Here is a 15,034-nt window from a genome sequence, read left to right on the forward strand (position 1 = left end):
GAGGTAGTGACATCCAAACCCGAAGACACACTGTCCTAGTTAATGACATCCACACCCCAACAAACACTGACCCAGTTAGTGACATCCACACCAAAACAAGCACTGACCCAGTGAGTGACATGCACACCCCAACTAACACTGGCCCAGTAAGTGACATCCATACCCGAAGAAACACTGATCGAGGTAGTGACATCCAAACCCGAAGACACACTGTCCTAGTTAATGACATCCACACCCCAACGAACACTCACCCATACCTGAAGAAACACTGATTGAGGTAGTGACATCCAAACCCGAAGACACACTGTCCTAGTTAATGACATCCGAATTCCAACAAACACTGTCCCATATAGTGACTTCCACACCCCAACAAACACTGACCCAGTTAGTGACATCCACATCCCAATAAACTCTGACCCAGTTAATGACATCCACACCCCACCAAACACTGACTCAGTTAGTGACATCCACCCCCCAACAAACACTTATCCAGTTAGTGAAATCCAAACCCCAACAAACACTGACCCAGTGCGTTACATCCACACCCCAACATACAGTGACTCAGTTAGTGACATCCACACCTCAACAAACACTGACTCAGTTAGTGACATCCAAACCTCAACAAACACTGACTCAGTTAGTGAAATCCAAACCCCAACAAACACTGACCCAGTGCGTTACATCCACACCCCAACATACAGTGACTCAGTTAGTGACATCCACACCTCAACAAACACTGACCCAGTTAGTGACATCCACACCCTAACAAACACTGGCCCAGTTTGTGACATCCACACCCCAACAAACACTGTCCTAGATAGTGACATCCACACCCCAACAAACACTGACCCAGTTAGTGACATCCACACCCCAACAAATGCTGCCCCAGTTTGTGAAATCCACACCCCAACAAAGACTGACCCAGTTAGCGACATCCACATCCCAACAAACACTGACCCAGTTAGTGACATCCACACCCCAAAAGACACTGACCCTGTTAGTAACATCCAAACCCCAACAAATACTGTCCCAGTGAGGGACATCCACACCCCAATAGACACTGTCCCAGTTAGTGACATCCACACCCCAACAAACACTCACTCAGTTAGTGACATCCACACCCCAATAGACACTGTCCCAGTTAGTGACATCCACACCCCAACAAACACTGACTCAGTTAGTGACATCCACACCCCAACATACACTGACCCAGTTACCGACATCCACACCCCAACAAACACTGACCCAGTGAGAGACATCCAAACCCCAACAAACACTGACCCAGTTAGTGATATCCACACCCCAACAAACACTGTCCCAATTAATGACATCCAAACCTGATCAAACACAGACCCAGTTAGTGACATCCACACCCCAACAAACACTGACGCAGTTAGTGACATCCACATCCCAATAAACTCTGACCCAGTTAATGACATCCACACACCAACAAACGCTGACTCACTTAGCGATATCCACACCCCAATAAATGCTATCCCAGTAAGTGACATCCACACCCCACCAAACACTGACTCAGTTAGTGACATCCACACCCCACCAAACACTGACTCAGTTAGTGACATCCACAACCCAACAAACACTGACCCAGTACATTACATCCAAACCCCAACATACAGTGACTCAGTTAGTGACATCCACACCCCAACAAACACTGGCCCAGTTAGTGACATTCACACACCAACAAACACTGACCCAGTTAGTAACATCCACGCCCCAACAAATACTGACCCAGTAAATGACATCCACGCTCCAACAAACACTGGCCCAGTTAGTGACATCCACACCAAAATAAGCACTGACCCAGTTAGTGACATCCACACCCCAACAAACACTGACCCAGTTAGTGACATCCACACCCCAACAAACACTGGCCCAGTGAGTGACATCCACATCCCAACAAACACTGGCCAAGTTGGTGACATCCACACCCCAACAAACACTCACCCAGTTAGTGACATCCACATCCCAACAAACACTGACCCAGTGCTTAACATCCACACTCCAGCACGCACTGACTCTGTTCGTGAAATCCACACCCCAACACTCACCCATACCCGCAGAAACACTGATCGAGGTAGTGACATCCAAACCCGAAGACACACTGTTCTAGTTAATGACATCCGAATTCCAACAAACACTGTCCCAGATAGTGACATCCACACCCCAACAAACACTGACCCAGTTAGTGACATCCACACCCCTATAAAACTGTGCCAATTAGTGACACCCACACCTGAACAAACACAGACCCAGTGCGTTACATCCACACTCCAACACACACTGAGTTAGTGACATCCACACCCCAACAGACACTGTCCCAGTCAGTGACATCCACACCCCAATAAACACTCACCCAGTTAGTGACATCCATACCTCAACAAACACTGTCCCAGTTACTGACATCCACACCCCAACAAACACTGTCCCAGTTAGTGCCATCCACACCCCAACAAACACTGTCCCAGTTACTGACATCCACACCCCAACAAACACTGTCCCAGTTAGTGACATCCACACCCCAACAAACACTGACCCAGTTACTGACATCCACACCCCAATAAACACTGACCCAGTTAGTGACATCCACACCCCAATAAACACTGACCCAGTTAGTGACATCCACACCCCAACAAACACTGACCCAGTTAGAGACATCCACACCCCAACAAACACTGTCCCAGTTAGTGACATCCACACCCCAACAAACACTGACCCAGTTAGTGACATCCACACCCCAACAAACACTGACCCAGTTAGAGACATCCACACCCCAACAAACACTGACCCAGTTAGAGACATCCACACACCAACAAACACTGACCCAGTTAGTGACATCCACACCCCAACAAACACTCACCCAGTTAGTGACATCCACACCCTAACAAACACTGTCCCAGTTAGTGACATCCACACCCCAACAAACACTGACCCAGTTAGTGACATCCACACCCTAACAAACTGTCCCAGTTAGTGACATCCACACACCAACAAACACTGACCCATTTAGTGACATCCACATCCCAATAAACTCTGACCCAGTTTGTGACATCCACATCTGAACAAACACTGACCCAGTGCATTACATCCACACTCCAACACACACTGACTCAGTTAATGACATCCACATCCCAACAAACACTGTCCCAGTGAGTGACATGCACACCCCAACCAATACTGACCCAGTCAGTGACATCCATACCCCAACAAACACTCTCCCAGTTGGTGACATCCACACCCCCACAAACACTGTCCCAGTTAGTGACATCCACACCCCAACAAACACTGACCCAGTTAGTGACATCCACACCCCAACAAACACTGTCCCTGTTCAGGTCATCCACACCCCAAAAAACACTGACAATGTTAGTGACATCCACACCCCAACAAACACTGTCCCAGTTCGTGACATCCATACCACAACAAACACTGACCCAGTTAGTGACATCCACACCCCAACAAACACTGTCCCAGTTCGTGACATCCACACCCCAACAAATGAACTATAGGTACTGAAACTATGAATGGCATTAACTTAGCACCAATGCCGTTCCAACATAAATACATTTGAGTAGTCTGTGGCTGTGGTGACATGAAGCATATTTCAAGCTCGTTGTTTTACTGAACTTCACACTCTTGATAGGGCCGGCTGCGTTCTTTGACACAATTGGATTAATTCTAAAAGTCAAACCCGAACTAAGAACCCATTAAACTGTCCATCAAAGGCCAGAGCTCAGGTCCGAACAGCGGTGAAATGGTTGTCTGTTTATTGATGAGAGATGGACCATATAATAATCCGAAATCATTTTCTATTCTAGACATCGTTACATCTTCAAAGCAATCAACTGAATGGAAAAGCAAAATATTCATGTGCCTGCACAAACACCTCAATGCCCTTCTCTCCAGGTTGACTGAGATTCTGTCATGGATATCTCCTCTATCATGGTATCCAGAGTGGAGCTCCAGTACTGTTTCCATGCTTTAATAGTTAGAATGATATTTACTGAGATTGAAACATGTTTCCAAATGACAAATATTTATAAATCCACTCAAGGGAACGTTGGGTTTGATCTCCAGCACGTGTGATGCCCACAATTTCTGCTGATTTTGCCATCTTATGTCTTCATTTTGGGTGCCTTATTTAAAGTGTTAAAGAGTCTTGAGTGTGGTGCTTGAAAAGCACAGGAGGTCAGGCAGCATCTGCGGAGCAGGAGAAGCGACATTTCAGGCATAAGTCCTTTATCCTGCTCCTCAGATGCTGCCTGACCTGTTGTGCTTTTTCAGCACCACACTCTTGACTCTGATCTCCAGCATCTGCAGTCCTCACTGTCCCCTCCTTAAAGTGTTAAAGCCCTAGATTTACTAGAATGATACCAGGAATGGGGGATTTTAGATACAAGGAAAGATTAGAGAGATTGGGTCAATTCTCCTTGGATCAGAGAGGATGAAGAGGTGACCTGATTGCAGTGTGCAAAATGATAAGCGATTCTGACAGGGTAAAGAAGGATATTCTGTATCTGCTAGTTGGTATGTCAGTAACTAGGGGTTACAATTTGAAGACTGTCAGGAAGAGAACTAGGAGTGAGATGAAGAGAGCTGTTCACATTTGGAATGCGCTGCGTGGTGGAGATGGATTCCATATGAGGTTTCAAAAGAGACCTGCATATATATTTGAAAGTGATGAAGTTAGCGGGCTATGGAGATAGGGCTGGAGAATAGGCCAAGCTAGATTGCTCATTCAGGAACCAGTACAGACACGATGGCTCGAATGGCTTCCACTCTGTCCTGTAAAATTCCACGGTTCTACGTGTTTGTGAAATGGGACGAGGGAACTCTGATGGGGCGTGAGAATCTTGATTGTGGTGTTATTTGTCGTTGGCAGGTGCATTCCAAACATTCAGTCAGATTGGAAAGACATGAGCGTTGATTTGATCTGTTCATGTTAGACTCTGCCTGCACATTAATAGTTCAGTTTTATTCAAGGGTGAAGTCACCTTCAGCAAGAAATGGGAGCAATGATATGGGATAGGGCTGGGGGGGGGGTGGCTGTTGGGGGACGGGCAGGGGAATAGAAATCATCAGTCTCCATTTCAGAGGCATTTTCCCACTCGTGAACATTTAACACAATACCACTTCATTTGCCTCTGACATGTTGGCCTCAATCACTGCGTCTATCCAAGCAGTCTCAACTCAATCACTGTTTGCACAGAGACTCTGATGCACTCAGACACTCCCACCTCAATCGCAGAATGTGAGAAGTTTAGCCTTGAGTTGATGTTTAAGACCAGACAAATGATATTTGCTCAACTTCCAACAGATTGTGCCTTTTGTGAAGCTGCATTGTAAATCTATTTTATGAACCCACTGTGAATTTATCAATATTCTTAACCAGAACTGGTTAACCCTGCAGGTATTTTAAAATGGTGGTTTAAAATATTAAAAAATATAAACCTAAAATTTGTAAGAAGACTTATTTTCTCTTTTATACAAGGGATAGCTACTAAAACATACATCTGGAGGTGTTACAACTGATGAATTCCTAATTTTGGGTATAACTCAATAATTAATACAGGTATTAAATATGAACCAGGGCCCTTCAGAACTGAACTGGTCGAATAGAAAGCAGTATTGAAAACAACTTAGTGGAGAAAACAACTTGATCCATATTTGTCTGGCAGCTTGAAACACATTTATCAGGCTCCCTAACACAAAGATGAAGAGGCATTTCTGTGTTTTACCTGATCTCTTGTTAATCACCTCCGCAATAGACGATGGGAAATAGCCCACTCTATCATTGCCAGTTCTGTTGTCGTGGATACAGCCTTTCCACCTCCCATCAGGATGCTGCTCCAGAACCTGATTCAGGGAAATCAAAGAAACTATAAATTGAAACACCGTTGGAAGAAACTTTGATGGCTTTTGATCCATTTAGTGAATGCCATCAGACAGTGTCTGACAGAATAATCTGTCTGCTAAATCAACACTAGATCTAAAGCCTTCTCTCAGTCTAGACTTGCAGCTTTTAATCTGAGATGCCCCTAAAGCTATAATCCTACTACTCACTCCCTAAACTCTGCTGCCCTTTCTGATGGAAGTGTTGTATTGGCCTTCACGAATTGTTGTTCTCTGTGTTGGCTCATGCACTCAAGGATTACATTTACGAACGAATTAAAGGACATAATTCCAGTCTATCCTAAAGCAAAATGAGACTTCTGCTGTGAGAGGTATGAGGAAAGGCAAACTAACCTGGAAAGGATGGAGACTGAGAAAGCAGGTTAAATCAGGATATGGTAACAGGGCAGGGAAAAGAGGAAAAATAAATACAAAGAATGAAGAACAATACAGCACAGGAATAGGACTTTTGGCCCTCCAAGCCTATGCCTCCGCATTTTGTCCTTCCATGCTAAAACTGTCTTCACCTTTAGGATCCCTGCCTTCACCGACAGGATCCCTGCCTTCACCGACAGGATCTCTGCCTTCACCGACAGGATTGAAAATGTGTTGCTGGAAAAGCGCAGCAGGTCAGGCAGCATCCAGGGAACAGGAGAATCGACGTTTCGGGTATAAGCCCTTCTTCAGGAATGAGGCCTCATTCCTGAAGAAGGGCTTATACCCGAAACGTCGATTCTCCGGTTCCCTGGATGCTGCCTGACCTGCTGTGCTTTTCCAGCAACACATTTTCAGCTCTGATCTCCAGCATCTGCAGACCTCACTTTTTCCTTCACCGACAGGATCCCTGCCTTCACCGACAGGATCCCTCTATTCCCTTCCTATTCATGTATTTGTCCAGATGTTTCTTGAAAGCTGCTATTGTGTCTGCTTCCACCACCACCTCTTCCAGACACACACCACCTTTTCTGTGAAAAACGTGCCTTGCACATCTCTTTTAAACTTGCTCCCTCGCACCCTGAACTTGTGTCCCCTAGTAATTGACCCCTCCACCCTGGGAAAAAAACCTCATACTTTCCACTCTATTCATGGCATTCACAATCTTATAAACTTGTATCAGGTCACCTCTCAACCCCCTGCTTTCCAGTGATAACAAACACAGTCTATCCAATCTTTCTTCATAGCTAAAATCCCCGAGACCAGGAAACATCCTGGTAAACCTTTTCTGTACCCTCTCCAAAGCATCCATATCTTTCTGGCAGTGTGGTGACCAGAATGTTGCAAGTATGGCCTAACTAAAGTTCTATAAAGCTGCAGCATAACCTGTCTATCTTTATACTCATTGCACCTTCCAAAGGACTTTTTTGGCCCTTCCATATCCTGCTGTATCCTCTGACAATCCTCCTCACTGTCCGCAACTCCACCAATCCTTGTATCATCCACAAACTTACTAACTAGACCAGCTACGTTTTCCTCCAAATCATTTGCATAGTATCCTTCCACCACTACCCTCTGTCTCCAATGGCTAAGCCAGTTCCGTATCCATTTTGCCAGCTCACCCCAATACCATGTGAATTCACCTTTTGTATCAGTCTGCCATGAGGGACCTTGTCAAAGGCTTTACTGAAATCCATGTAGACAACATCAACTGCTTTTCTCTCATCAATCATCTTTGTTGCCTCCTCAAAAACCTCAATCAGCTTAGTGAGGCACAACCTCCCCCACACAAGAACCATGCTGTCTATTGCCAAGAAGTCCATTTGCTTTTAAATGTGCATCGATCTTATCCCTGAGGATCTTTTTGAATGATTTCCCTTCCATTGATGTGAGACTCACAGGTCTGTAATTTCCTGGATTATCCCTGGTAACCCTTCTTAAACAATGGGAAAACACTGGCTGTTCTCCAATCCTCTGCAACCTCACCTCTGGCCAAAGAAGATACAAAGATATCTTTCAATGCTCCAGCAATTTATTCTCTTGCCTCCACCAATATTCTGGGATAGATCCCATCAGGACCCAAGAGGACTTAGCTACTTTAATACTTTTTTTAAGATGGGTGACACCTCTTGGAAGCATTTCTTAATTTCATTAATGCTTTCTGTAAGGCTTTAGGTGATTAAAACAAGCCTTCTAATTCATTTATGGGTGTCTTGGTGAGATCTTTAAGGTATTGGGACAACTGTTAACGAAAACCCGGTCCAACCATCCTTATAAAGGACTCTGACTCATCTTTGAAATAGTGGTTATTGGCCAATTGATTAAAAAGTGGCTAATCCCACAGCAATTCCTGTTTGTGATGATGGCTTTGCTTACAGCACCACCTGCTGTACTTCTGTTGCACCGCTGAAGCCTTTCTTTTTAATTCCATCTATAATTTTTGGCAACAGAACATTCATTTGCAGTTTGCAAATCAGAACTTGATTCCCTTCAAAGTTTCAAACGAACAAATCGTCCTGCCACTAACGATGTTCTTTCATGGTACAAGCATGAGTTGGATTGACTGTTGAGGTACTTATGCTCATCACTTCCCCCAAGCTGTCACTGTCACTGTCATCTTCTGACTCAGTGTCTTCACATAAGACGACTTTTATTTTAATTTGTTCTTGGGAAGTCATTGCTGTCTAAGATAGTTCGTGCCGTTAACTGACAAGATAAGTTCTGCCCATTAGGTTAATGAAGGACAGGTCCAGCTATCAAGGTTTTGAGTGGGTATTTTAGTATTCCAGTTGTTGTTGAAGTGCAAAGTCCATGTAGCTGACAGTGATATGTGTTTACTCTCCATATATGCAGAACGACATCCTTACATCTCAAATCCTCTTGCAATGAAGGCTAACAAACAATTTGGCATCTTAATTGCTTGCTGCACATGGCTGGTTACTTTCATTGACTGGTGTACAAGGGCACCCAGATCCCAAAGCAAGGGTCCATGTGGTATCCTGTACTAGTTCCTTTACTAGTCCCGGATATTTTTCTTTCTCTCCCAGCTCCCCCCCCCCCCCCCCCCAACCCCAGGGCTAGAAAGAATGTATCTTACGATGAGCTTGCAGCCATCATGAGGTGTGGGGGTGGGCTTGGTAGCAAAGTGGGTCCTGTCCTGTTGATCATGATCTGCATTAGTACGAGGTGCCAAAGTGCTTCTGGGCCTTATCAAGCTGGGTCACCAAAAGGGAATACAGGACTGGATTTTCCTGGGGTCAAGATTAGAGGGTGCTGGAAAAGCACAGCAGGTCAGACAGCATCCGAGGTGCAGGAAAATCAACGTCTTGGACTTTTGCCCAAAGTGTCGATTTTCCTGCTCCTCGGATACTGCCTGACCTGCTGTGCTTTTCCAGCACCAGTCTAATCTCCAGCACCTGCAGTACCCACTTCCGCCGAATGGATTTTCCTGGGGCTGGAAAAATTGAAAGGCAGGAGTCCCATTTCCAACAGAGCCCAGCTTTGCAGGTAGGGGAGAGGGATAACGTAGGAACCACACAGGAGACTATGTGGAACTCAGCAGGCCATTTTCTTCTGTTACAAGGGCATGAACCCGCAGAGTAACAGTCATAAATTGTTGGTGTAGATCTAAATTCTCTTGATGGGCAGATAAGGTCTGTAAAACGGTCATCATCTGAAGTTTTGTTAAATCCCTTAGCCTTTAAACTTTGAAAAAAAAAACAGGCTACAGCTATCACTGAAAGTTAAAAAAAAAACTCTGTTGGATTGCTTTGATTAACGGCCATATGTTACAGGTTAGCAGCATCTGGTCATGCCTTTTTGAGTTTAAGTCCTTTGCTGACATTCCCCCAGAGGCTATTATTAGATTTTTGTGAATGCTTGAATCAATTTCAAAAGCTACAAATATCACAGCAAAGGGGTTATGACTTCATAGCTTGGCTATTAAAAGATAGCTGGCTTTGATATAGCATCAGAATAGAAGTTTTCTTATCTTTATAAGGAATTAATTACTCGAGGAGCTATAAAAGCTTGGATTGGATTTTATGAATGGGAGTTTGTTCTGTATTATGAACGAGTGAGAGGTAAAAACATAAAAAATAGGGCTAGACATGGGCTATTTAGCCAGTCTACATGATTATAGATCAACACAACATCTCAAGAGTTTACTTAGCTCCTCTTTAAATGCTTTCAGTCATCTAGCGTCCACTAATCTCTGCGATACAGAATTCCAGACATTCACTACCATTTCTCCAAAGAGATTGCTTTGCATCACTGTTTTAAGCAAATTCCCCTTATTCTGTAACAATATCCCTAATTAAAGATTCTCCCCATTAATGCAAACATCTTCTCAACATCTATCCTGCCAAGCCCCCTCTGAATCTTGCCTCTTTCAATATGATCGTCCCTTATTCTACTAAACTCAAATAAATAAGGGCCTAACCTGTTGAGCCATTCTTGACAAGACAACCTTTTCAAGCTAGGAATTAGCCGAGTTAATTCTATTTTGAATCACCCTCAATGCTAGTATATCTTTTCTTTAAAATGGGGTCCAAAGCTGTACACAGTCCTCCACTTGCGGCCTTGCCCACACGTTATACAGTCATAATAAAATTTCCCTCCTTTAAATTCCAATTCCATAGCAGTAATGGTCAAAATTCCATTTGCTTTCTTAATTACTTGCTGCACCTGCATGCCAACATTTTTATGTTTCTTGCACAAGAATATCCAGAATCCTATGTTTTGAGTCTCTCTCCATTTAAATAACAATCTGACTTTCAATTGTTCCTACCGAAGTGCATGACCTCATACTTTCCTCCATTAAACTCTATCTGTTAAATTTTGCCTATTTATTCCTTATGACCTTCTCATGACATGCCCTCCCATCTACTTCTGTATCATTAGCAAATTTAGATACCTTCCACCTTTGCTCTTCCTCCAAGTTAATAATACAGACAGAACATAATTGAGGCCCGAGGACTGATTCTTGTGGCACTCTGATTTTGATTCAAAATAAACCTGTTGTACTATAACCTGGTGTTTTGTGATTTTTAACTTTGTCCAACCCAGTCCAACACTGGCTCCTCCAAAACATTAATTAGATTGTTAGTTTTTAATCTTCACATAGTTACTGAGGTATCCCTGGGGTGGATGCCAACTGAGTGACTGTGGAGGTTGCAGGAAGTGTTGAGGGACCATGGACATTGGTTGGTAGTGAGTTGGCACGGAGGCTGTGAGGCGGGAAGTGCGGGATATGAGGGTCAGGTTCACAAGGCCTACCAGCTGCTGAGATAACTGTAAGAACAGAGGTGGGTCTCCTAACCAGCCCGCCTTGGCACACGCCCAGCCCTATGGCTGCCTATGCTTTGCTTCCAGCATTGGTCAGCTCAACTCCAACCTGCACCCATCCCTCAGAATGAACATCATGTGCTTCCGGGTACCATTTTATTGAGGCATGTCCACCAGAGAGGGAGACTTCCAGACTCAAGGTAGCTTTTGCAGTAGCAAATCATTCACATCAACCCACTTGTACGAGCCATGATTGAGGCCTTCCACATTGCACGGTCTCTTTCCTGATATTGGGGAAGGTCTCAACCAGATACCTGGGTAGTCATTGATATAACTATACTTCAGTTATTGCCTCACACCAGGGTAACCAGAGCACTATCTGCCTTAATGAGGACAGATTTAGAGAGAGTCTCTAACACTAAAAACATGGCTCTGACGATCTCCTCCCTACACAGACCATTTCAGGCTTGTTAATTGGGATGGCCAGTTGAAGGGTAAAGGGCTGCAGAGAGGGACATTGCGAATGATAAAGTTCATGTCAGCCAGGAAGCTGCTTTTAAACAACAAAGGAAGGAGGGCCTCAGTTTGAAAGACCTAGCAGTTCAGACCATTTGTGGGATAGCGTTTGGTTTCAATGCCTTAGCGAGGGAGGATAGGGGGTAGGGTGCATCAGCAGCGAGAGCTGGGAATAGCCAAAAACAGCGTGGAAAATACAGAGCATGAACAGAATCAGGTAAAGTGGGAGAGTCAAGAAAGGCAGGAGAAGGAGAGAGAAGACAGTCTGAAGACCAAGTGCAAGAGAAGGGTCGCCTATCTTGGAAACGTGCTGCATTATACAACTCAAACAAATGAATACTTCCCATACAATGCTATGGGCTGAAGCAGTGGTCTATTGTGATGAGCACATACTACCATTAGAAAAGTATATGGTCATTGTCAATAGGACAAACAGAAAATGCAGGAACAGCTCTTTATTTCATCCACATGAAAGAAACATTTGCAAGAGGTCTTGCAATCCACAATATGTGAAATTATTTATTGATAATCTGTACTGTTCCAAAGTTAATCTGGAGAATCTTAGATACACTTCTCATCTTTTTGGGTTGATCTGACACATGAATGTGAACGTGTCAATCATAAACAAAGTCCGGCAAAATCACAGGAAATGGAAGTTGATTAAATATCACACTTACTGTAATAACGTCCCCTGTTTTCACATTAAGGCTGGTCAGGTCGTAATTGTTACAGTAGTCTTTCACAGCCCTGACCTGCAGGGCAGCAGAGGCATCTGAAAAAGCATGAAGAGGAACCATTAATTATAGGAATTGAATTTGGTGGACCTGTGAAAATGCTGCAATGCGTTGCCAGGCACTGTGGTAGGCTGCAGCAGCAGAGGCCATTTCCATTCATTTTTCTTGAATCATTTGTGATAGGAAATAGCTATTTGACTGTCAAACATCATTTGTTCAGGTAAGGAAGAGTTGATTCGCTTTCCAGTTGGAGTGGGAAGTCAGGGCACCATGAGACTGACGTGTCAAGCAGCCAATGATGGGAGTATTGGTTCGCTTTGAGTTCACAGCCTCAGTTGCACTGTCAGTGGTGTCAGCTTTTGAATGAGATATTACTTACAGAGTCATAGAGTTATACAGCATGGAAACAGACCAGATATCCCAAATCAATCTAGTCCCACTTGCCAGCATTTAGCCCATATCGCTCTAAACCCTTCTTAAACATATTACCACCTAGATGTCTTTTAAATGTTGTAATTGTACTAGCCTCCACCACTTCCTCTGGCAGCTCATTCCATACATGCTTTGCAAATTCACTGTAGTATTTCCCAAATTATGACACTTCAGAAGTGTTTAATTGACCATGTTCACTGGGGCTTGGGCTCATGAAAGGTGCTATGTAAATGCGATCACTTTTCTTCTTTATTATCGATGGATAGCCCAACACGGGATGTACTTTCAGACTTACCTCTGAGCATTTGCTTGATCTCTTTGCTTGCTTGGGTTGCTGTAAACTGATGAACAATGTCCAGGGCCGTCTGATTGTAAGTGTTCTTGATGTGTGCATTAATCCCACTCTGAAACACGATTCAATTGATCAACGTTAAGTGTGTGAAATGCACAGTCATTTTCAAGCCCGTCTTTCTACAAATAGTAATTCCGCAGATTTCAAGTGAATCACGAGATGGAATGAATGAAGTGATTAAAAGCAACAGATTAATTTAAGTTTGAAATGGGAATCACTTCATGCTTTGCATTGAGAAGTACTGACAAATAGCTATGTCAGAAAAGGAAAATAATACTTTGGAAGTAGACCAATTTTGTCTTCAACTCGCTGTAGTTCCAAAGATATCAAAAGAGGTGTGGATATTGTTTAATACATGTGAGAGGGAGTTGATATTCAGGTTTTACATCATTTCTGTTTTAATTTCCATTGAAATCTGATGTGCCTCACATGGATTTACACAATATTCACAAGTTATTTGTACCTAAGAGCTCTGTCTGCTTTTTATGAAAGACAGCCTGGTTAACGTAAGGATGTTAACAGTGATATTAAAAAGCAAGATGTTAGTTGGTTGGTTCTTGATGTCACACAAATGCCAACAAAAAGCATCCCTAAGGATTTAGATGCAAACCAAATCCCATTTTTTCTGCCGAGATTCTTCCCGTGGTCAGTCTGAGAAAGAATTTGAATGCAACGTTCACTCGTGGGTGGAAAATGTGATCATTCGAGCTTTAAACATGACAATTTGCTGGGTAATTTAGTGACAGAGGCACCATGGTTGAGTTCAAAAACAGAAACTGAAACTGCAGGAAAAGCTCAGCAGGTCTGGCAACATCTGTGGAGAGAAATCAGAGTTAGCATTTCAGGTCCAGTGACAGTTCTGCAGAACTGATGGTAGCTCATAAAAAGATGCTTTTTTTATGTAGAAGATAGGGGGTGGGGAAGGGGTAAGGAGTAAACAGTAGGTGGAGATTGAGAAGAACAGTCAGACAGACAAGGGAGTTGTTAAGACTCAGCCTGGGAAAATGAATGGCTACTAACGGGGACAATTAGTGGCTAACAATAGGTTGCATGTAACAGCAGACCACGTAATAATAAGGCGAAAGTAAGTACTGCAGATGCTGGAGATTAGAGTCAAGAGTGTGGTGCTAGAAAAGCACAGCAGGTATGGCAGCATCCAAGGAGCAGGAGAATCGAAGTTTCAGGAAAAAGCTGCTTCATCAGCATTTGGCAGCACGGTGGCTCAGTGGTAAGTACTGATGTCTCACAACACCAGGGCCCCGGGTTCAATTCCCGGGCATTTGCACATTCTCCCTGTGTTTGCATGAGTTTCCTCCCACAGTCCAAAGATGTGCAGGTTAGGTGAATTGGTCATGCTAAATTGCCCGTAGTGCTAAGTGCATTAGTCAGGACGGAATGGGTCTGGGTGGGTTGCTCTTCAGAGGGTTGGTGCGGACTTGTTGGGCCAAAGGGCCTGTTTCCACACTGTAGAGTATCTAATCTAATCAGGAATACACGTGATAATAAGGCCTATTGTATGGGAGTTGGGGCAAGGACATGGGAGAAGGTGCCTCAAAGCCTTAAAGTTGTTGAACTGCATATTGAGTCCAGAAGGCTATAGAGTTCCAAAATGGAAAGTGAGGTGCTGTTCTTCTAGTGTGTGCTGAGCTTCACTGGAGCACTGCAGCAAGCCTGAGACAGAGATGTTGGTCAGGGAACATAGTGGCATGTCCAATAGTTGAGCTCAAACCAGCAGTAGTCCCTTTACTGTTCAACTGAGTCCAATCGACTTCTACCTATCCATCCAAAGAACTTTGAGGTCAAATATCAATGGCAATCCCCCTAATGAGCTCCAGCTGACCACTCATTGCCCAATGCACTGTCGTCATCA

General features: G+C 43.9%; 1 protein-coding gene across 11 annotated transcripts in view; it reads right to left on the reverse strand.

Annotated features, from left to right (window-relative positions):
• The window catches only part of caskin1 (CASK interacting protein 1), a 651,040-nt gene that overhangs the window by 131,822 nt on the left and 504,184 nt on the right, over window positions 1–15,034 (reverse strand). For all 11 annotated transcript variants that reach the window (XM_043711216.1, XM_043711218.1, XM_043711212.1 and 8 more), the window contains exons 8-10: window positions 13,108–13,216; window positions 12,324–12,418; window positions 5,757–5,874 (exon numbers count right to left, since the gene is read on the reverse strand). In XM_043711216.1, the coding sequence (XP_043567151.1) occupies window positions 5,757–5,874; window positions 12,324–12,418; window positions 13,108–13,216 (322 nt within the window). The remainder of the gene's footprint in view (window positions 1–5,756; window positions 5,875–12,323; window positions 12,419–13,107; window positions 13,217–15,034) is intronic.

This window comes from Chiloscyllium plagiosum, chromosome 21 (assembly GCF_004010195.1).
Source record: "Chiloscyllium plagiosum isolate BGI_BamShark_2017 chromosome 21, ASM401019v2, whole genome shotgun sequence".
Taxonomy (NCBI): Eukaryota; Metazoa; Chordata; class Chondrichthyes; order Orectolobiformes; family Hemiscylliidae; genus Chiloscyllium; species Chiloscyllium plagiosum.